The 23,372-nt window shown below is 39.7% G+C and overlaps 1 protein-coding gene across 1 annotated transcript; it reads left to right on the top strand.

Annotated features, from left to right (window-relative positions):
* Window positions 1-777: 777 nt before the first annotated feature.
* LOC149190350 (chalcone synthase) lies at window positions 778-2,395 on the top strand. The gene is made up of 2 exons (XM_089412124.1): window positions 778-1,086; window positions 1,195-2,395. Exons 1-2 carry the CDS (start codon window positions 894-896, stop codon window positions 2,187-2,189), a joined length of 1,188 nt encoding a protein of 395 aa, XP_089268250.1. The 5' UTR covers window positions 778-893; the 3' UTR covers window positions 2,190-2,395.
* The last annotated feature ends 20,977 nt before the right edge of the window (window positions 2,396-23,372 follow it).

Raw genomic sequence — 23,372 nt, 5'->3', positions numbered from 1 at the left:
TATATGATTAAAATAAGTTAAAATAATAAAAATTCATATTTATAATCATTTTATTTAAAATATGTTATTAATGAAAGTACAAAAATACTTATTTTAATAAAATTAAATATATATATATATAATATTATTGAAAACTAATTTTAATTTTAATTCTAAATTTATTAATAAATAAAAAAATAAATATTTTGTGTTATACATTTTTTTTCTCACATTGTCTCACTATTAAATAAATCTATACTAATTTTAATGGAAATCAAAATAAACCTAATCGATTTTATTTAATATAAATATAACAATACCAGATTACAAATTTTCAACCCACCTCAACCTTCCCGTCCGCCCTAAAAACAAAAGAAAACAGACATGTGATACCGGTTGATATCCTAATTTTACAACGTGACAAAAATCACACTCAAAACAGAAATTTCTTAAAAACTATTTCAACGATAAAACTGAAGTTGAAATCGTGGCACCTGTATGGTTGTCTCCAAATCTCCGTTTTGATTCCATATAACAGCACAAGTCTTCACGTCTGTTTTGTGCATACCCATAGCCACCGTGGAGAATTGAGACAATTCATTATTACATCTCGCCTTACCTTTCACATCCCTTGAATAGTTGTTGGCAGGAGCAACCTGTCCGTCTTGGACGATCGTTAGTATTCCTATTCACACGTTTGAAACTCCGGTAGCACCTGCCTGGTGCGTGCCGTCTAAACTTCGCCACCACCAAGTCCACCTCCCTCCCTTATATGAACTCAGAGGGCAACGTAGATTTCCTCAATCGCTACTCATCTCCCTGCAAGCGCCACCTCTCACCGCAGTTGAGGCGGTCAATTTTGTGCTGCGTTGCGTGGACGCCGAGTGGTCAGTAGCAAGAGGCAGAAGAGCATTATGGCTGCAGGAATGATGAAGGATTTAGAGGCATTCAGGAAGGCGCAGAGGGCAGATGGCCCAGCGACCATCCTCGCTATTGGCACTGCCACTCCCCCTAATGCGGTTGACCAGAGCAGTTATCCGGATTACTACTTCAAAATCACCAACAGCGAGCATATGACAGAGCTCAAGGAAAAATTCAGGAGAATGTGTAAGTTTTGCATCTAATTCATGTTCTTGATTATATGCGATAACATTAAGCACAACTGTGTTTTGCATGTATGCTTGTATTCCTTTGATGATCTCGCATCTGCTGCAGGCGACAAGTCGGCAATAAAGAAGAGATACATGTACTTGACGGAGGAGATCTTGAAGGAGAATCCCAAAGTCTGTGAGTACATGGCGCCCTCGCTGGACGCACGGCAGGATATGGTTGTGGTAGAGGTGCCCAGGCTTGGGAAAGAAGCCGCAGCCAAGGCAATCAAAGAATGGGGTCAGCCCAAGTCCAAGATCACTCACGTCATTTTCTGCACTACCAGTGGAGTTGACATGCCAGGCGCCGACTATCAGCTGACAAAGCTTCTTGGCCTCCGCCCCAGCGTTAAGAGAGTCATGATGTACCAACAGGGTTGCTTCGCTGGAGGCACCGTTCTCCGCGTGGCTAAAGATCTGGCTGAGAACAATCGCGGAGCTCGGGTTCTGGTTGTCTGCAGTGAAATCACGGCTGTTACTTTCCGTGGCCCCTCCGATACTCACCTCGACAGCATGGTTGGCCAAGCTCTCTTTGGCGATGGTGCGGCCGCCCTCATCGTCGGAGCTGATCCCGTTCCTGAGGTGGAGAAGCCCTGTTTCGAGCTGATGTGGACTGCACAGACAATTCTTCCCGACAGCGACGGAGCCATCGACGGGCACCTGAGAGAGGTGGGCCTCACCTTCCACCTTCTCAAAGACGTTCCGGGGCTCATCTCCAAGAACATAGAAAAGAGTCTGGTGGAGGCCTTCCAGCAGTTCGGAATCTCGGACTGGAACCAGTTATTCTGGATCACACATCCCGGAGGTCCTGCCATTCTGGATCAGGTGGAGGCCAAGCTAAATTTGGATCCCAAGAAACTGAGTGCCACGAGGCAAGTACTGAGCGACTATGGAAACATGTCGAGTGCCTGCGTGCACTTTATCTTGGACGAGATGAGGAAGTCCTCTAAAGAGAAAGGATGTTCCACCACCGGAGAGGGACTGGATGTGGGAGTTCTGTTCGGATTCGGGCCGGGCCTCACCGTGGAAACCGTCGTCCTCAAGAGCGTCCCACTACATTGATTGAATAGCGACCGCCTTTGAAATAAATCGTGCTACTCGCCACGGTTATAAATATATGTTCATGTGCAAGCTTAGCCAGAATCAGATCGAAACCGAAATAATGATTATCACCAGTAAATCTTGAAGTATACCATCCATGCTCGGTTAGAGTACTGTGTAATGTTTTTTGCAATTTTCTAAGGAATGGTCATATATTGTTTGATTTTCGAAGCTTCACCAATTTTGCGGTTGGAGTTGTTTATAATGCGATTTTTTTTGGAGATTTTGGTGATAGAATCCGGTGGAAAAAATTGAGGTTAAATTTTGATTTGTATTATTTAAAATGGTTTTTTAATTGCATATTTGGATTCAGCACCTTGGAAAACCCCTGGAAAGCTTTGATTTTGCAGAAACTAGCTATCAGACTTGCGATTCCAATAAATTGCTGTCGGATTTAGACCCAAAAAACCCACTGAAAAACTTCCAAAAAATCGCATTATAGAGAACTGCCTTACGGTCGTTGACTGAGCCTGTAAATGGTTAGTTTTGATATTGACGGCAGGCCTCGACTTTCAAACTGTTAACGCCTGTCAATTGAAATATGACTGAGCCTGTAAATGGTTAGTTTTGATATTGACGGCAGGCCTCGACTTTCAAACTGTTAACGCCTGTCAATTGAAATATGATGGCTGGCCAGTTGTTTTTCATCGCTGCCATTTTCCATTTGATTAAAAATGGTAAAATATCAAATTGTTCCACCTTTGTTTTCTTTGACCAATCTTTTTTCCCTTGGTAATTTTTTCTTAAAATATGTTCGGTCGTGCTTCTCATCAATAATAAAAAGACTTAATGCGCTTCTTAATAATTTTGCAGCGCTCTATTCTTTCTTTCTTTCATATTTATATTTAAATTATAATAATTTTGGATTTTAAAATAAAGTATTTAATTATATATTGGATATCAAAATACAAAATTATGAAAAAATCTGTGATTTCTCAAATTTAAAAGAATGACCATTAAATCATTAACCATTTATATATATAAATAAAAAGTATAAGTAATTTCAAATAATGTCCTTTGTTTAAACAATTTTAGACATATCTTACTTAATATCTATGGTACAGAGCGCTTTTAACGAGTATGATAGGTAACATTTATACTTAAACATTAAATTGTTAAATTTATAATGTAAATTCTTTTTTATTTATCTAAATATTTATTCACCATTAAATATGTTTAAAATATTTATTTTCCTTCAAATATGACGTTCTAGGGATGGTGGTTTGTTTATATATGTGCCTTATTATTAGCGTTGAGATGGTGGGATTCATCAATAGACTAGGTTTTAGGGCACTATTCATGTATATTTAGTTGTTTGGGTAGTGTAAGGGTCCTATAATAATATGATTCATAATTTTTGAATTGGCTATGGTTAGTCTTGTAATATTGTACATATTTTTGCTTTCTGTAAAATGTTTGCCATATTAAAAATTTAAAAATGTAAACAGGGTATGTCCTAAAAGAATAATCAAGGGACAAAAAGATAAAAAAAAAGTAAAAAATATGAACCCCAAAAAAGAGAATAAAAATAGATCATGAAAGTGTGCAAATTCAAATGCCAGTCCTTTTGTTCTACTTTGTAATATAAGATTGTGTGCAACTTGTCAAAAATGGCACAATCCATGATGGTCAAATACTTTAATCTTGACTCATTTATGGTTTAAATTTCATGTTGATAGATACATAATAAAGATATAGCCAAACTGTTTAACCTTGGCAGATCAATAGTTAGGTAGAGAATAATAATGAGCTCATCAGTTTAATCTGAGCCATTGGAAGTAATAAGGTTAGAATTAGATAGTTTGCTTATCAAAAGAAAAAGAAATAAAGGGTTAGCAAGCTCAACTGCACCCATTAAAATGAAGAGAAAATGTTGGGTTAGATAAAGGTAGGTAGAAGAAATGTTGCAAATGCACAATGTTGCTAAGTCAAAAGCACAATCATCATGCTAAATCCTATTTTTCATGTGGAAGAGGAATTGTGAAAAAGAAAGGATATTCACCAAAGCTTGTTTACTAATTTCCCCTCATTTCACTACACGCCCACATACTTATTTACTAATTCCTCCCATTATTCCTTCATTACTTATAAATACCCTTCCTCCTCATTTTGACATTTACCCCATGATTTCACACATTTCCCTATATATTTCCCTTCAAAAATCATTCTGCCTTCCCAAAACCCCTTCCCTAGTGTGAAACCCATTCCCCATTACAAATATCACCTTCCCCCATTATTAATTTCCTTTTCCTCTTAAAAACCCATAAAAACCCTTTATCTTAAGTTTTTATTTACTATTCCCCCACATTATGTAATTAGCGTCCCCACTTTATATTTCCCCGATACCCTTTTTTAACCCACCAACCCTTGGTGCAGCTAAAAAGGCCCGCCACATAACCGATGGTCCCACTTTTATTAGCTCATTGCTTATATTAAATCTCGACATTATTTATTAATTAATTACAATTCTTTGTAATTAAACCTAGGGCCCTGCCAACCACTTTTCTGACTTCGTCTGTGCAACTCAACTGTGCGATATCCCTCCGATCTCCTACCCCCAAATCTAATGGTGCACAACCATATCGCGCAGATTCATTGTCCGACCATTGACAACCCAAGAGCACGCGAGATTCATGGTTTTGGTTGGGCACTATTCTGCTACGTGGTGGCACCAGGTTATATCGTGTGCTCACAAAAAATACTGCTCACCATCCAAAAGCGATACGATATCGCACAAAACCACCTCCCTGCCTAAACCAAAAACTGCCCACTGTTCATTTTCCAAATTCTGCACCAAAATGTAACCGTTATTGGTTAAAAGGCCGAAAAAGTCTCAAATTGCTCTTTTTGCTCGTTTTTCACTGCAAACCGCTGTAAACCAATTGTGACACCCAGAACCTCTGAGCGACCAATTCAGCCACCAATTACCATCTGAAGACGTTGTGGACACCAAATTGAAGCAACAAATATCTAGTTCAAGCCTCAGTACCCTTTGCAGCTACCACAGAACCCCATCTGCACATCAAATTGCCAATTTCCAGGTATTCTTGGAAAAATCAGAATGGTCCTGTGAATTTGAAAAATACACAATAATTATTGAATGGTTAATTAATTAAATTAACTAAAAAACCTTCCTGAATTGAAGAGAAACCTACTGTACATCCTAAACCCTTTTTTACAGATTGAAATTACCCTCCCACTATCCAGAGCTCCTAAACCTTACTCCCAAAGCCACAGAAAGCATAATTAAATTCATTAAACCCAATTATGGCTTCCCAAACCTCTCTGGATGTAAGACCCCTGCAAACCCCTCACCTGGATATTGACCACCTTGCGTTAGCCGATAGAGACTTTCAAATTAAAGATACTATTTCCCTTGCCTACCTACTGAAAATCCACTGCTGGAGTAAAGACAAGTTTTTAAACCAGAATGATGAAATTCACCTTTGGGAGTCAAATTTTCCCAAGTATTGTTTCCCACAGGTGCACCAATTCCCAGAAATCATCCACTTCTGCTAAGCCTACTATATTCCAAGTCAGAGAGCTATAGTCACACTTGATCAGCAGATTTTGTTCACCATTACAGTAGAATCTATTAATCAAATGCTACAAATCCAGCCAAGCCAAAATGAGACTCCACTTTCAATTAAAGGCTTGCTTGACCTCTATACCAAGCTAAACCTGCACAAGATCGCCCAGATTTTTCAAACTTTCATCCTAGAGGAGTCTCATACTCCTACTGATAGTCCTCCTTTTGCTGCCACCATTTTTTCTGAGAGAGGCAGACAAATCATAACCATGCTCTCCTGCATTTTAGGGTACACCACAAATGAACATGTGGATGAGGTTGTCTTGGCTTTCCTTTCTATCTTTTGCCCAGGCAAGCCTCCTGCTATAATTTATAACTATGCTCAGTTCATAGCAGACATAATTCATGAACAATTCATTAGACTACCAAATGAGAGAGTATTCAAATACTCTTCAGTTTTGTTTCACATGTTCATGTACTATCAATCAGACAAGTTTCCAATCAACATTTAGAAGTTAGAAACCAAAGGAAATCAAAGATCAGTCATCTATTAGACACCATTGATCCAAATGTATTTCACTGTATTTACTTACAAATACTTCATTGATTCATTTGTGCATCCTGTTATAAACATGCTAACCAGTAGCTATCAACCCAGGATCAGTTAGGAAATTAAAAGGGTTTTACAGTTGGAAAAGAACAGTAAAGTGGGAGACTGGTATCTATACCAAGACCACACAGAGATCAGGATATATGGATGCCAACTAGCTCCCTATAAGTTGCCCAAATACCTCCCCATGAGGATATTTGCATTAGAGTACTTTAGGCAGATTATAAACTCTGATGAAGTTAATTTCCTGTCAGCCAAGAAGAAGACTCAATTTAAAATGAAAAACCAATTGGGCCCCTTTATTTGTAATAATAGGGAAGCTGGACCAGAGGCCGATAAGATTCTACAGCAGATGAATTTCAAGAATAGTTTTATGTGGCAATATGACCCTCATGGAGTCATAAATAAACTAAGGCTCAAAGTCAAATTGGGTCCTTTCATACATCATCCCAAGCCAGACATTGAGAGATTTTCCAACTAGTCAGAATGGTTGGAAAACACTTTGATAGATATGGACAGTACTGTAGTAGATGTGGAGAATACATTAATAGATGTGGAAAAGCAGATTGATACTAGTTCCTTTCTGCAGGTTCCAGCCCTAGGAGAACAGATGAATATTCCTCCTATTTTGTAGACTCCAGCCAATGAAGACAGAAATGCAAAGAGAACCAGGGAAGAAGGTTCTAGTTTAGCCATGGAAACCACAGATGACCAATTTGAGATCAGTTACAGGAAGAGGCCCAAGCTTAATCCTGTAACTAAACAAGAAGACACCATTGGAACAGTGGAAATCACTGACACTGACACAATGGTGGGAAGGAGCAAAGGCCCAACAGCTTAAGAAGAAACACACCAGCGTTCTACATCAAACACTTAACTTATTGAGAAACAACTCAGCATTGAAGTCTCTCCATCCACCAAGCTTGTGGATAAAGAGAAATATATTAAAGAAATGTACAAGGAAATTAAGTTGAGGAATGAGACATTGAAGGCTGAGACTTATGCCCAGTACTTCAAGTAAACACCTGCAAATCAAAATAGGTTAATGTCAGCCTTTGACATTAAGACTGGGAAGATGCAAATGACATTCATGCAACCTATAGTCCAACAACCAAGATCATCAGCAGACTATAAGAAAACAGACTTTGAAGTTTTAGCCAGGGATGTTCACCCCATTGACCAAATTGAGTTCCATAAGCAGGCAGGTGAGATGATATATTCCACCATGACAAATAAAGCTATGACTGTGCACAAACTTCAAAGTTCATTGGATAATATTATTGCACAGTACAAACTTGAAAAGGCCTCCTCACAAGCCAAGGACAACAGAATCAAGTCACTCGAAGACTTGGTGGTTGAGCTTTGGCATGATCCCAATGATGTCATGGCTGCCGAGAAATTAATAAAAAAGAAGAATTAAGATATTACTACTCTCAAAAAATAATTAAAGCTGCCTCATTCAGAACATCCACACACCAAGGAGGTCCTTGATAGACAAACTCAGAAGGAGGAAATGATGGACCTTGTTCTACAACTTAATGACCAATTGAAAGAAATGGAGAAAGAGTTGGACAACTTAATACAACTGAAACAGGCTAGCCTTGAGGCTGCCACTGCCAGTACCATTCCAATAGTCACTACAACAGTACCATCCACCATGGCAGCTTCATTGGCTCCTATAGCTCCACTGTCTACAACACTTCCAATTGCAACAACATCTACATCAGCAACAGGATCAACGATAGCGGCAGCTCAATCAGGTGATGAGGCAAGCAAATTGGTCAAAGCAATGGAGGACATGTCCATTCAGACCTCTGAAATAAATAGACTAAAAGAATAGTTAAGGAGTCTAGAGGATGAGAAGGAAATGGCACAGATTATGCACAAAGATGAGGTTCGGAAGTCAACTAAGATGAATGAGAGGATAAATAACTTAGTGATCCAGGGGGATCTCCAGACACCAGTGACATGGAAAAGGCTTGAAATTCAAAGTGGCAGAAAGGTGATGAACTTGACATCAGATCGAAGTACTCGTCGCCCTGATTCTAATGGTACGAATGACAGTCCAATCCAAGTTTGGATGAAGGAGATAGAGGCAGTCAAAGTTGGGTTGACTTTTTGATGACTCGGCAAGATTAATGAAGGCACAATTTGGACTTTTTCCAGTGGACGGAATCCAGCCAACTTCGGCCAGAGTTTGGGCAAAATCGTGGGCTCGTTAAAAGGACTCCTTCAGTCCAAAACCGAATTTCCAAAACTGCATAGTTTGTTTTTATATAACAAAAAAAAGGGTGGCGGGCCACCAACACCGCCACCCCTTATCCACACCACATAACAATTGGTGGAGGGGTGGGCCATGACCCCTGACCACTCCCAACGGATCCCACAGAACAGGGCTCAACAACCCATGACATTGAATATAGTGGGTGGTGCGCCGACCCTTGGGGCACGGTCCCAACCACACTTAGCATGCAACTTATTACAAACACTAGCGAGAGGTAGGTATGGTGGGCGGGCCACCCAAGGTGGGCTCAACCCAACCAAAAATTTGATTCAAACAAAAGTATCATTTATAATGTATTAAAAAAAATATTTTGTTATGCAAAAAGGAGGAGGTGAGGTTTGACCACTCGACCTCCTCCATATTAACTGGACTTTCCACCCACCGCGCTACAACGGTTTCCTTGAAGAATCCGCCACCAATATTTTATTTAAACGTAGTTTGACAGTGCACCCAGAGGATAAGGCAGTTCACGCAGTTCGAGGTAGAATTTTGCAAGAGGGCCAAATCTTCACTTTGTCAGAATTTGACAAATTTTATATGGTTTTAGCGCTTCTCAAAACCACAAACACAATGGCGCTGTCCATTTCTCCCTCAAAGTTATGCATTTTTCGGCCATTTTTCAGTATGGAGGTATACAACTCCTTTTTGTAACTGATGCTTGTACTCTTCTTTCTCATGCCACTTAATGAATGAAGGCCTCCCCATTGATCAAGCAGGGCCCGGAGACGTAGTCCAAGTCGGATGAACTCTGTTATCAAGTCTTGCTGTCTTCTTTCATGCTTTATGTGTTTCTCCTCTTCTCTCATGTGCACATTAAGTTTCCTATGTTAAGCTACAATTTATGCATGTAATTCTTTAATACATCTATAAGCAAAAGATCTTGGATCAAGTGGCCTCAAAGTAGGTCTTTTTAGATGTGAATTGCATGTTTGTATGCTAACAAGAAATAGACTCCGAAGAGGCAAAGGGAAACTAAAGTCTTTTGATCTCGAAGCGGGGCATGCACATCGAAGGAGAAACATAACAGATGAAGAGGCTCATCATGAAGAGGAGCTCAATTTCTACAAAACCTTCCATGCAATGACAAAAAATGTAGGTTAGTTGCTTTCAAGACTGGAGAAAGCAGAAGGGAAAAGGGCAGAAGAACAAGGTTCAGTGCATGGAAATGGTGAAGAAGAACCCCCTCCTTCTCCTTCCATGAGTGAAAGATTTTCTTTCTCTCATCATCATCATTGGAGAAATTCAAAGGGTGCATCTAAGAAACCTTTCTTTAAATTAGATGTCAAATTTGATCTTCCTTGTATAATGGTGAAAGTAATGCAGAAAATCTCAATAACTGGATTAGGCAGATTGAGATGTATTGCAGGATTCAACAGATCAAAGAGGATGAAGCAAAGATTCAGTTGGCCTCTCTTCTACTAAGTGGCACCGTGCTCATCAGGTGGGAGAGAAAATTGCGAAGCAGTAAAAGTGTGGGTAATCTTCTTTCCTCATGGCCTAGTTTCGTTTCTGCATTAAAGGAATAATTTTATCCCTTTGGTTACAAGCAAAAAGCCTTAATGGATTCGAAATACTTAAGGAAAGGCAGAGGTCAGGATGTTCAAAGCTTTATCGAGGAGTTTAGAAAACAAGCACTTAATTTGGACATTGCACTTGATTCACTTGAAGAAGTAACTAAGTATATTGGATCATTACATAGTTACATTAGACATTCTTTATTATTGTTTGAACCCACTACCATTGACTCGGCTAGTGTAAAGGCCATTCATCTGGAAAACAGGGGAACACCCGAATGGGATGACCACAAAAAGAGAGCCACAACAGCCAAGAGAAGGAGAGCAAAGCCCTCTTGTACACATTGTGAGAAAGAGGGGCATGGTGAAGAAAATTGCTGGAAGTTGCACCCTGAGTTGAGACCTGAAAGGAATGATAGAAAGGGGAAGCAGAAGGTCGTCACCACCATGCAACGAAACCAAGATTCTGAGTCAGAGGAAGATGAGAAGGTTGCAGCTGCAGGATTTGCACGAGGTAAGCCCATTGACTTGGGGTCTAATTCCAGCGATGAAATGAAGTTTGCAGCCCTTGGGATTGCGGCAAGAGGACCCATAGATTTGGGGTCTGATTCTGGCCATGAATCAAGGATTTCAATAGACATAACGAAAAGGGCACTCCTCGCAGTAGGACTCCAAGAACTTGAGGAGATCAACCACCGCATCCAAGTAGAGAATGTTGAGCTAAGGAGGCTTCTATAGGAGGCAAGGGAAGAAAAACAAAGATTACTATGCCAGTTGCAAGCCAAGGATGAGGCCTTGGAAAAGCTGCAGCATCGCTATCCGGAGGTAAAAAGTGATTCCTTGATTTCATATGATTTTCATGATGATGAATTCGCTGCTTTTGAAAAACATACTACAGGGATTGGATCCAAACTATTGAAGAAGATGGGGTATTAGGGAAAGGGCCTCAACATCAAAGGCCAAGGCATCGTAAACCCCATCGAAGTCGAGGAATTGTCGCGTCGTGCAAGACTTGGATATACCAGAAAGGAAATGGGAGAAAGCTCCAATACAACTAGTAACCAACCAACGACAGACGATGAAATTCCCTCCTCATAGTCCAGCAATAGTGGGGGCCCCATAAACACTTATCGGAGGAACACCAGGGGAAAGCGCCCCAAGGCAACCTTGAAAGTTTGGAGGAAAATGAATCATTGTAGCCATTGCAATGAAGAGGGACACCAACAAACTGCATGTCCGATGTTCCATGGTCTGGAAACATCACTGGAGGAGCCGAAAGGTTAACATGTTCAGCAAATGAAACCACCCCATTCATGGTGGTCTACTTTGTTAAGTTGGTTTTTCTAAGGTAGTAGCTTGTTATGGCCACCATTGTAAATCATACGTTGCAAGTAAATGTAAAAGTGATGGTGTGTTTCTTATCACTTCAAAACGCAACAATGATATTTTGGCCTTTCTTTACTAGTAGTTGAGGTATTGATTACTTTTTATGTAATCCTTGGCCAAGGAATGAGTGCTATAAACTCTTGGCAAGGAAGGGTTGTTAAGTCATGTGTGGTGTGCATGATTAAAAAAAAAAATGTACTAGTTTTGCATGTAGGTGATCGAAAGTGTGGGTTGAAAGGACACAAACAGTGTGCTAAGTGTAAATGCTTTTGGGGTCTAAAAGCTCCTCAGCGGGGAGGATTGATCCAAGAGGATCTCCAAAAACCAGTAACATGGAAAAGGCTCAAAATTCAAAGTGGCAGAAAGGTGATAAAATTGACATCAGATCGAAGTGCTTGTCACCCTAATTCTAACGGTATGAACGACACTGCAATCCGAGTCCGGATGAAGGATATAGAGTCAGTCAAAGTTGGGTTGACTTTTTGATGATTGGGCAGGATTAATGAAGGCACAATTCGGAATTTTTCCAGTAGACAGAATCCGGCCAACTCTGGCCAGATTTCGGGCAAAATCGTGGCCTCGTTAAAAAGACTCCTTTGGTCCAAAACCGAATTTCCAAAAATGCATAGTTTGTTTTTATATAACAAAAAAATAAAAAAAAAAGGTGGTGGGCCACCAACCCCGCCACCCCTTATCCGCACCACATAAAAATTGGTGGAGGGGTGGGCCACGACCCCTGGCCCCTCCCATGAAACTGTGTAAACAAACTGGGGTGGGCGGCCATGACCCCACCACCCCACACCACGGAACTCCCAACGGATCCCACGGAACGGGGCTCAACAACCCACGACATTGAATATAGTGGGTGGTGGGCCGACCCTTGGGGCACGGACCCAACCACGCCCAACATGAAACTTATTACAAATGCTGACGGGAGGTAGGTATGGTGGGTGGGCCGCCCAAGGCAGGCCTAACCCAACCAAAAATTTGATTTAAACAAAAATATCATTTATAATGTATTAAAAAAGATTTTGTTATGCAAAAAGGAGGAGGCGGGGTTTGACCGCCCGACCTCCTCCATATTAACTAGACTTTCCACCAACTGTGCTACAATGTTTTCCTTGAATAATTCGCGACCAATATTTTATTTAAACATAGTTTGTCAGTGCGCCCAGAGGAGAAGGCAGTGCACACAGTTTGAGGTAGAATTTTGTAGGAGGGCCAAATTTTCACTTTGTCAGAATTTGACAAATTTTATATGGTTTCAGCACTTCTCAACATGATGAATGCAATGGCGCTGTTCATTTCTCCATCAGAGTTCTGCATTTTTTGGCCATTTTTCAGTATGGAGGTATAAAACTCCTTTTTGTAATTGATGCTTGTACTCTTCTTTCTCATGCCACTTAATGAATGAAGGCCTCCCCATTGATCGAGTAGGGTCCGGAGACATAGTCCAAGTTGGACGAACTCTAGTATCAAGTCTTGTTGTCTTATTTCATGCTTTATGTGTTTCTCCTCTTCTCTCATGTGCACATTAAGTTTTCTATGTTAAGCTACAATTTATGTTGGCATTATGATGCATGTGTTGTACTTGATGGCAACCCTCTCATAGAAGAATATCTCACTTATGTATAACTGGATGAATCTTCAGAAGAGATATCAGATGTGACTAATGGAGGACGGCTCAAAGGAATCAGATGATAGTTCTAAGTGTGACAAGTTAGCTTTGCCATCAAGTCCAAAGGGGGAGATTGTTGGCATTATGAGACAAGTGTTGTCCTTGATCGCAAACCACACTGATGAGAAATCATAGTGCAGAAGGACAGCAGCAAGGAATTGATGATCAGACTATAAGAAGAAGAGAAAGTTCATACACGCAGGTTCATTAAGCCAAGTCGCGTGTACACGCAGGTTTGCTTCAGTAAAAGAGCGTGTATATGGAAAACCTATCTTTGGTCCACGACAGTTATTCCTTGGAAATTGTGCCTATGGTTTTGGACCTTGGTGTCTCGACGGACGTGTTGATCCCTAGTTTTGAAGTTGATGGTATTGGATTCCTATGGTTGTGGCCCTTGGTATTGAACAAGGCCTAAGGCTATATAAGGAGAAGGAAATCATTAGGCAAGTGTATCTGAAATGTCTTGAATATCTGATGAAGCATTAGATCCAGTATGCAGGGTTATGGGTTGATGATGCATTGCTTGATCTGAGCTAAGGAGAGATCTCACCGGTTGATGGAGAACAAGATCTAAGGAGAGATCGGGATCAAATGGTTTGAAATGAACTATCTTTATGATGCTTATTCTAGATCTACATACTGACGCATGTATTGTTCTATAAGTGTTATGAGTATGACTGATGTCTGGTACAGCTGCAAGTTAAGAGAAATTATTTTAGATCTGTACGCGGGTTGTCTTTGGCAAAAGCGCGTATACACGCGGGTTTGATTCATCGAAGTAGCGTATACATTGTAAAGCTTGATATTTGAAGTTGCAGATGGATCTGATGGTTATTACAGAGTTCTGTGTCTGCTCTGTGTTCTGGTGACTGTTGTTAACAGGGTTTCAGTGATTCAGGGTTTGATGATTTCTTTGAGCTTCAATGATAGTTATGGGTCCAGTATGAAAATTGGATGAAAAGTGGCCTTTCAGATTATGTGTTGTGCTTCAGTGTATCCAGTCTGAAAATTGATGAAACGTGGTACCTGAAGGTGAGAAGATTGTAGGCAAGCACCTACGTACTAGTATCTAAGCTAGTACAAAAGCTAAAGGAGATCTTTGGAGCATTGTAGCAGGTAGCAGCCTGTGTACTAGTAAATGGATCGGCTAGTACAAGAGCAAAGGGGGTTGTAGCTCCTGTACTGGTATAAGACTGCACCAGTACAAATATTGTAAAAGGATTTTCTTATTAAGAAGAAGATTGAGATGACTTGCAGCAGGTGGTTTTCACCCACATTGGGTTTCCACCTTATATCTTTGTGTTCATGTGTGTGGCTCTTGTGTGATGTTCTGTTCTGTTATTCTGCACCTGTTTACTGTTAATATGCTTAATAATGATCTGATGTATTTACTGAAGACTAAGCTAACTGAATCATAAGATTTTTGGATATACGCTGGTTTCTTTAGACACAGTAGCGTGTACACGCGGGTTCACTTAACGGAAGTAGCGTATATGTTTCTGAGCATTGAAAAAGTTTTAATGATCTGATAATACTGATTCACCCCCCCCTCTCAGTATTATTTCCAACAATTGGTATCAGAGCAGGTCCTTTGGTAGAAGCTTGATCGCTTGAAGGAGATCCGTGGAACAATGGGAAAGAAACTTAAGAGGAAAGCTCATAAGAAGAAGAAGACATCTCAGAAGATCTATGACAGTGGGAGAGTCGATTGGGGATTAGGTATAAGAAGTTCTTCAGATTCAGAATCAGATTCAGAATCATTATCAGGTATGAATGTGTTATCCTCTGATGTTCCTGCTATATTTCCTTATGAAAATGATGGAAGTGATAGTGAAACTACTGAACATGCTTTTATGGGTGAGCAAGAAAGGTATCAAAAGATGCAGGTTGAAGCAACATCTCTAAGAAATGAAGTCATTGAAAAGAACACAACAATCAAGGAGCTCAAAGATCGATCCAGTTATTATGAAAGTCTTGAAGTCACGATCCTCTCACTAAAGGAAGATCTTGAAGAATCAAAGAAGAAGAATACAGATCTACTCCAAGCTATTGCAAAACAAGAAAACGAAGTCACCAGCTTAAAATATCAACTAGAATGTGCCTTTCGAGTTCGTCAAATGCAGCAGGATCTGAATGAAGAACAAGAAAAGGAGATTCTCAAACTAAGGCATCAGTTGGAAGAAGGAAGGAAAGATGGAGAAGACATGAAGAAGCAATGTCTAGAAAAGGAGGAACAACTTCAAGTTGAGGTAAATATCTTGAAAGGTAAAATAGAAGAAAAGGATAAGCTTTTATGATTTCAAGATAGTTCTAAAGTCTTGGATGATATTCTTAGTAGTCAAAGGTCTCCTGCTATCAAGACTGGACTTGGTTTTCATGAATCTGTTGAAGGTGAATCTAGTTCACAAGGTGAGGCAAGGAACTCTAAAGAGAAATCTAAAATGATCAACAAGGAGATGAAAGGTCAACCCCATCAACAATCAAGGAAAGAGACTCCTCAAAGAAAATCTTTTACTCCTCCTATGAATAAAGTTGAATGTTATGTATGTCATAATCTTGGACATGTTGCAGCTAGATGTAGAAGAAGAAGAGTTCAAGACTATTATGCGGACAGGTCATCTCAATCAAGGTACTTTAATGGATATTGCTTTGCTTGCAATATGTATGGTCACAAAGCTGCTGATTGCTACAGGAGGAACATGAAACATGTTAGATGTTATGCATGTAACAAGCTTGGACATATAGCAAAGGAATGCAGGAACAAAGGATGGACATCACACCGAAAGGAGAAAACCTCATCACACTTGAAGATATGGAGGAAGAAGGAAGTACAGTCAGCACAATGTACTGAGACACAGCACAGCACAGACATATCAAACTCAGGGGGAGCTGAAAGAGTAAAACTTCAGTATTCTGAATCTCATACGCAAGTTACTTAAAGGGAAGTCGCGTATATACGCGAGTTAGACACTGCAAAGTCGCGTATATGTCAGTCTGAGGAAAAGCAGTGGGGACAGGATCAGAAAAAGGATCTGATATGATTCAGTCTGTTATTTGCTCTATTGGTTACAGTCTGCTGAGGATGTGTGGAAATGTTTTGTTACTTGTATGATGTCTAGAAGTGTTTTTGATCCTAACTTGAGGATGATGATGTTTTGATGCTTATTGTTGATATATGCATGATCAGAACTAACAGATGGCACTGGTTGAGGGGGAGCATATGCCTTTAATAATTCATTGTTGGCATTATGGTTAATAATCCTTGGTGATGATTCTTATATGGCTAAATGATATATCTTGCTATGATGTGGTTGTGAGTTATCTATGATAAACTCTCATATGACTCTTGGGGTTACATAGTTAATGATCAGATCAGATTTATGGTTGATTTCTTGATGATGCATATATGGTGCTTACATGGTGATCTTCATAAGGACAAGGAGAAGTACAAAGCTTGAATACACGTCTTCCTCATTTGATGATGAATCACTTATATACTGTTGTTGTCATATGCATCATACAGTTATGATGTAGGCACTCTTGTGGATAAGGATTGTTGCTGGTGATGATATCAAGAAGTTTTGTCAAATGAGCTTGAGCTCAAGATACATAGTGCTGATACATGGATGACTACTCAAAGTTGCTTTGTTGGAGACATGGTGATGAGTTCATATGATGATAGGTTGATACTTACATATGTTGATTGATGTAGATGTTCCCAAGTAATGATACTTGGATCATGAAGATCTTGACGTTGATGTAATGGCTATGGTGGTTTCACATGTAATGTGAATGATTTCATGATGATGTTTAAAAGGAGAAGTTGACATCTATGTTCATACATACCTTGCTGCAGGACATTTACAGGTTGTTGATGTGAAAATGGTTGTACGCGAGTTTCATAAGGCCTATCCGCGTATATACGCTTGTTTATGTGGATACAGACGTGTATATGGAATTTTGAAGGAAATCAACAGGGACAGATGTTGGTTGCAGAAAGTCTGATATGGGTCTGACAGAGATCATCTGGCACAGGTTCAGGGGGAGCAGATAATCTTCCAATGATGCATTGTTGGCATTATCTTAAAGCCTTTGGTTCTAGTTCACATTTGTTGTTGATTCAGGTGGAACAAAGGCAAAAGGAGAACAGAAGGATCTCTTGGTTGCTGATCTGAATGGTGATTATCAGATGCTATTGGTGACATTCATAAGTCTTACTTTAGATATTTCGTGTCTATGTCATGGTATCTCTTTCATGGTGTCAAGGTCATGTAACGGCCTATTTTGGTTTCCCCACTATGCCTGGGATGATTGATGCAATATGATTGGTTGTCATCTGTAAACTTTTGATGTATTCCCACTTGGTTGGGTGGATGAGTCAATGTTTGTATATCCTCACTTAGTTGAGAGATGGATGTATGTATGAGTCTTTGGTGATAGGAAGGTCTTTTATGATGTATAGAGTCATGTTCTTCTTGAAGAACATCTTTTGTAGATCTTGCCTACAGTCAGGAAGAGCATGAACAGCACACTTCAGCGGTACAGAGATTCAGCATGTACTCAGAGGGAGCATGGACAGATTGGTACACCTTGGCATATACAAAGGGGGAGATTATTCAGAGATTTCAGCAGGTACTCAGGGGGAGTATGGACAGTGGAATGATTCAGCAAAGGAAGAGAATATCCTGGTCCACCCTTTGCCCTTGATGTCAAAGGGGGAGAGTGATTTGGTGTTGTTGCCATCAAGTCCAAAGGGGGAGATTGTTGGCATTATGATGCATGTGTTGTACTTGATGGCAACCCTCTCATAGAAGAATATCTCACTTATGTATAACTGGATGAATCTTCAGAAGAGATATCAGATGTGACTAATGGAGGACGGCTCAAAGGAATCAGATGATAGTTCTAAGTGTGACAAGTTAGCTTTGCCATCAAGTCTAAAGGGGGAGATTGTTGGCATTATGAGACAAGTGTTGTCCTTGATGGCAAACCACACTGATGAGAAATCATAGTGCAGAAGGACAGCAGCAAGGAATTGATGATCAGACTATAAGAAGAAGAGAAAGTTCATACACGCAGGTTCATTAAGCCCAAGTCGCGTGTACACGCAGGTTTGCTTCAGTAAAAGAGCGTGTATATGGAAAACCTATCTTTGGTCCACGGCGGTTATTCCTTGGAAGTTGTGCCTATGGTTTTGGACCTTGGTGTCTCGACGGACGTGTTGATCCCTAGTTTTGAAGTTGATGGTATTGGATTCCTATGGTTGTGGCCCTTGGTATTGAACAAGGCCTAAGGCTATATAAGGAGAAGGAAATCATTAGGCAAGTGTATCTGAAATGTCTTGAATATCTGATGAAGCATTAGATCCAGTATGCAGGGTTATGGGTTGATGATGCATTGCTTGATCTGAGCTAAGGAGAGATCTCACCGGTTGATGGAGAACAAGATCTAAGGAGAGATCGGGATCAAATGGTTTGAAATGAACTATCTTTATGATGCTTATTCTAGATCTACATACTGACGCATGTATTGTTCTATAAGTGTTATGAGTATGACTGATGTCTGGTACAGCTGCAAGTTAAGAGAAATTATTTTAGATTTGTACGCGGGTTGTCTTTGGCAAAAGCGCATATACACGCGGGTTTGATTCATCGAAGTAGCGTATACATTGTAAAGCTTGATATTTGAAGTTGCAGATGGATCTGATGGTTATTACAGAGTTCTGTGTCTGCTCTGTGTTCTGGTGACTGTTGTTAATAGGGTTTCAGTGATTCAGGGTTTGATGATTGCTTTGAGCTTCAATGATAGTTATGGGTCCAGTATGAAAATTGGATGAAAAGTGGCCTTTCAGATTATGTGTTGTGCTTCAGTGTATCCAGTCTGAAAATTGATGAAACGTGGTACCTGAAGGTGAGAAGATTGTAGGCAAGCACCTACGTACTAGTATCTAAGCTAGTACAAAAGCTAAAGGAGATCTTTGGAGCATTGTAGCAGGTAGCAGCCTGCGTACTAGTAAATGGATCGGCTAGTACAAGAGCAAAGGGGGTTGTAGCTCCTATACTGGTATAAGACTGCACCAGTACAAATATTGTAAAAGGATTTTCTTATTAAGAAGAAGATTGAGATGACTTGCAGCAGGTGGTTTTCACCCACATTGGGTTTCCACCTTATATCTTTGTGTTCATGTGTGTGGCTCTTGTGTGATGTTCTGTTCTGTTATTCTGCACCTGTTTACTGTTAATATGCTTAATAATGATCTGATGTATTTACTGAAGACTAAGCTAACTGAATCATAAGATTTCTGGATATACGTTGGTTTCTTTAGACACAGTAGCGTGTACACGCGGGTTCACTTAACGGAAGTAGCGTATATGTTTCTGAGCATTGAAAAAGTTTTAATGATCTGATAATACTGATTCACCCCCCCCTCTCAGTATTATTTCCAACAATTTATGCATGTAATTCTTTAATACATCTATAAGAAAAAGATCTTGGATCACTTAGAGAAAGAACTAACATTAAATGAGCTACCTGGCCAAGCTAAAGAACAACTATGGGCCAATATCATTGACCTTGTCAATGATATTTGGCCATTCATTCAAGTCATCTTTGAACAAAGTGACTTAGTCAAAGAGGCTATAGAAGCAATACAAAGAGTTAAGGCTGAACTTGGAGACATGCCAGAAGAAGCCACCAGAATAATCCACTTCCTTAACTCTAAAAATAAATATGAATTGTAGGAGTTGGACATAGCTGACCGGACTGGCACAATATGTTATGAAACCAGCTCAAGAAAAGACAGAAAAGATAGATCAACGCCTTAGAATTCAGCCTCTTCGAGGGGGCAACCTCCTTTACATTACATAAATGAACAATTCTTTGATGATACAAATGACAAAACCTCCTTTCTATATATAGGAGTCTAAGGAGTCACAATATAATCCAGCCGACCTAACAATAATAATATAAAGCCACAAAAATAACAATAGAGGGATTCTATGGGGCACAGAAATAACAATATGGGGGTAATAGGGGCACAACAATATAAATAAGTGGTATAAATACAATAGTAATGGGGTAATCACTAGTATTATAGGGACCCAACATGCCCCTCTCCTTCAAAAAAGTGTTGTCCTCAATGCTTGAGTAGTTCTGGATACTTCTGCATAAAATTCTCATCCTCCCATGTGGAATCTTCAGCGGATAAGTTCTTCCACTTGATAAGATACTCTGAAATTGATCGATTTCGTAGCTGTCGAGTTCTTGTTTCTGTGACTGCTTCCGGTTCCAATATAATTTTTCCTTCCTCGTCAAGTTCTGGCAATATTGTTTGAATTGGGAGCTTGTCACCTATAACCTTCTTTAAACATGAAACATGGAAAACTGGGTGCAATCGAGAAGCTGCAGGAAGCTCCAATTTGTATGCCATAGTACCAATCTTTTGCAACACCTTGTACGGACCATAATACTTTGGTGATAATTTATTATCCTTCTTAGCTTGCTTTAGGGACATTTGCTTATATGGTTGTAGCCGTAGGAATACCCAATCACCTACATCAAAACTTCTTTCACTGCGATGTTGATCTGCCTGTTGTTTCATTCTATTTTGTGCCAACATGAGGTTATCCTTTAAGAGTTAGAGGACTTGTTGTTGATGTTCGATGTGATGTTCCACTGCCTGAACCTTAGAATTTTCTCTTAAATATGATGTGATGGATGGTGGTTGATACCCATAAAGTGCCATAAATGGGGTCATTTTTGTTGCTGTATGGAAGGAAGTGTTATACCACCATTCAGCCAGAGGCAACCATTTGACCCATTGTGTCTGTTTATCAGATACAAAGCAACGAAGATATCCTTCCAAACATTTGTTTACTATCTCAGTTTTCCCATCAGATTGAGGATGATAAGATGAGCTATGAGTTAACTGAGTACCAAGACAAGAAAATAATTCTGTCCAAAAATTTCCAGTGAAAATGGGATCTCTGTCACTTACAATAATCTTTGGGTTTCCATGTAGCTTTTGAACTGTTTCCATAAATGCAGTAGAAACTGTACTGGCTTTAAATGGATGTGATAATGCACAAAAGTGTGCATACTTGGTAAGTCTGTCAACTACCACCATGATGACACTCTTTCCCTCAGACTTGGGTAAACCTGTGATAAAATCCATTGAAACCTCCTCCCAATGTTGGCTTGGAATGGATAAAGGTTGTAATAGACCTGGTGTCTTAATTGTTTCAACTTTATTTTGCTGGCAAACCAAACATTCCACCACAAACTTTTGAATATCTGATTTAAGGCCATCCCAAAAAATTCCTTCTTAACCCTGTGGTAAGTTTTTAAAAATCCTGAGTGCCCTCCTAAGGGAGAAGTGTGCAATTCCATAAGAATCTTTTGTTTTAGCTGGGAATTCTTACAGAGGAATAAGCGATCTTTGTACCATAACGAATCATTTTGCCAGCTAAATGTATCAGAAGTACTGGAATCTTGTTGTAGCTTTCGAATAAGTGCCCACACTTCTTCGTCATTCTTCCATTCCTCCCTTGCTTCATTTATCCAATCTGGTTGGATAATAGAAATGTCACACAGCAATGCTTCCACATCCTCATCCTTTCTTGAGAGTGCATCTGCCACCACATTTTGCTTCCCTTTTTTGTAGATGATTTGAAAGTCATAACCCAACATCTTTGTGACCCACTTTTGTTTCTCTTCAGAGGATAATCTTTGTTCTAAAAAGTATTTAAGGCTATCATGATCCGTTTTTACCTTGAAGTGTCTTCCCATTAGGTAGGGTCACCATTTCTTAAGTGCATGGAGTATTGCCAACATTTCCTTCTCATAAATAGCTTTGCTTAAAAAATTTCCCTTGATTGGACGACTTTCAAAAGCAATGGGTCTTTCATCTTGCATTAGAACAACACCAATTCCATTTCCTGAAGCATCACATTCCACAATAAAGGTTTTTGTGAAGTCCGGTGTAGCTAAGACCTGTGCTTGGCACATTGCCTCTTTAAGATTTTCAAAGGCTTTTGTTGCTTCCGAAGTCCATGAAAATGAATCTTTCTTCAATAATGTTGTTAGAGGTGCTGCTATTCTCCCATAATTCTTAACAAACTTGCGATAATACCCTGTCAACCCAAGAAATCCTCGCAGATGCTTTATGGATTTGGGGATTTTCCATTCCTTAATGCCTTTAATTTTGCTAGGGTCTACCTTAACTCCTTCATGAGATACAATATGACCCAAATATTCCACCTCCTGGACTCCAAAGAAACATTTGGATCTTTTTGCTTATAATTGTTTCTCCTCCAATAGTTGTAGCACCCTGTCAACATGTTCAACATGATCCTTCCAAGACTTGCTGTAGATTAGTATATCATCAAAAAATACTAGCACAAATTTTATAAGGAATGGTTTGAAAATTGAATTCATCAAACCTTGAAATGTTGAAGGTGCATTGGTAAGGCCAAAAGGCATGACCAAAAATTCATAATGACCCTCATGAGTTCTAAATGCTGTTTTCGGAATGTATTCAATCTTCATTCTGATTTGATGATATCCCGAATGAAGATCCAAATTGGTGAAGTAAATTGATCCATGCAATTCATCCAGTAATTCATCAATAACAGGAATGGGGAACTTATCTTTAATAGTGAGCTTGTTGATCTCCCTATAATCCAGACACATGCGCCATGATCCATCCTTCTTGTGCACCAATACTACTGGAGCTGAGAAAGAACTTTGACTCGGTTGAATTATACCAGCCTCTAGCATTTCTGCAACCATGCGTTCAATTTCACTTTTTTGGACATAGGGATATCTGTACGGCCTGATGTTTGGAGGAACACTTCCTGGAATCAAATGAATAGCATGATCATGACTACGCATAGGTGGGAGACCTTTTGGAGTTTCAAATACCTTGGAATGATTGTCCAGGACTTTTTGGAGATCTGGAGAAATAGATTATTCCAATGTGGAAACATCTAGCGAACATAATTGTGCAATTACACCTCTTTGCTCCTTTTTTAGAAGCTTTGTCATGCTATTAGAGCTGATTATCTTTCCTGGTTTCCCTACAATACCCCTTAATTCAACTTCCTTTCCTTCTGTAGAAAATTTGATGAAAAGTTCTTGAAAATT

The sequence above is a fragment of the Pinus tabuliformis genome, chromosome 3_1, assembly GCF_031772625.1.
Source record: "Pinus tabuliformis cultivar Carrire ecotype Pingquan chromosome 3_1, CPIR1, whole genome shotgun sequence".
NCBI classification, from domain to species: Eukaryota; Viridiplantae; Streptophyta; class Pinopsida; order Pinales; family Pinaceae; genus Pinus; species Pinus tabuliformis.
The sequence above is the reverse complement of the archived record's forward strand: the minus strand, read 5'-3'. Positions and strand labels throughout refer to the sequence as shown.

Excerpts from the sequence above, each read along its gene's own strand:
- LOC149190350 (XM_089412124.1), top strand. The coding sequence starts at position 894 with ATGGCTGCAGGAATGATGAAGGATTTAGAGGCATTCAGGAAGGCGCAG. Across the intron at positions 1,087-1,194 it reads GGAAAAATTCAGGAGAATGT|GCGACAAGTCGGCAATAAAG; the intron begins GTAAGTTTTGCA and ends CATCTGCTGCAG.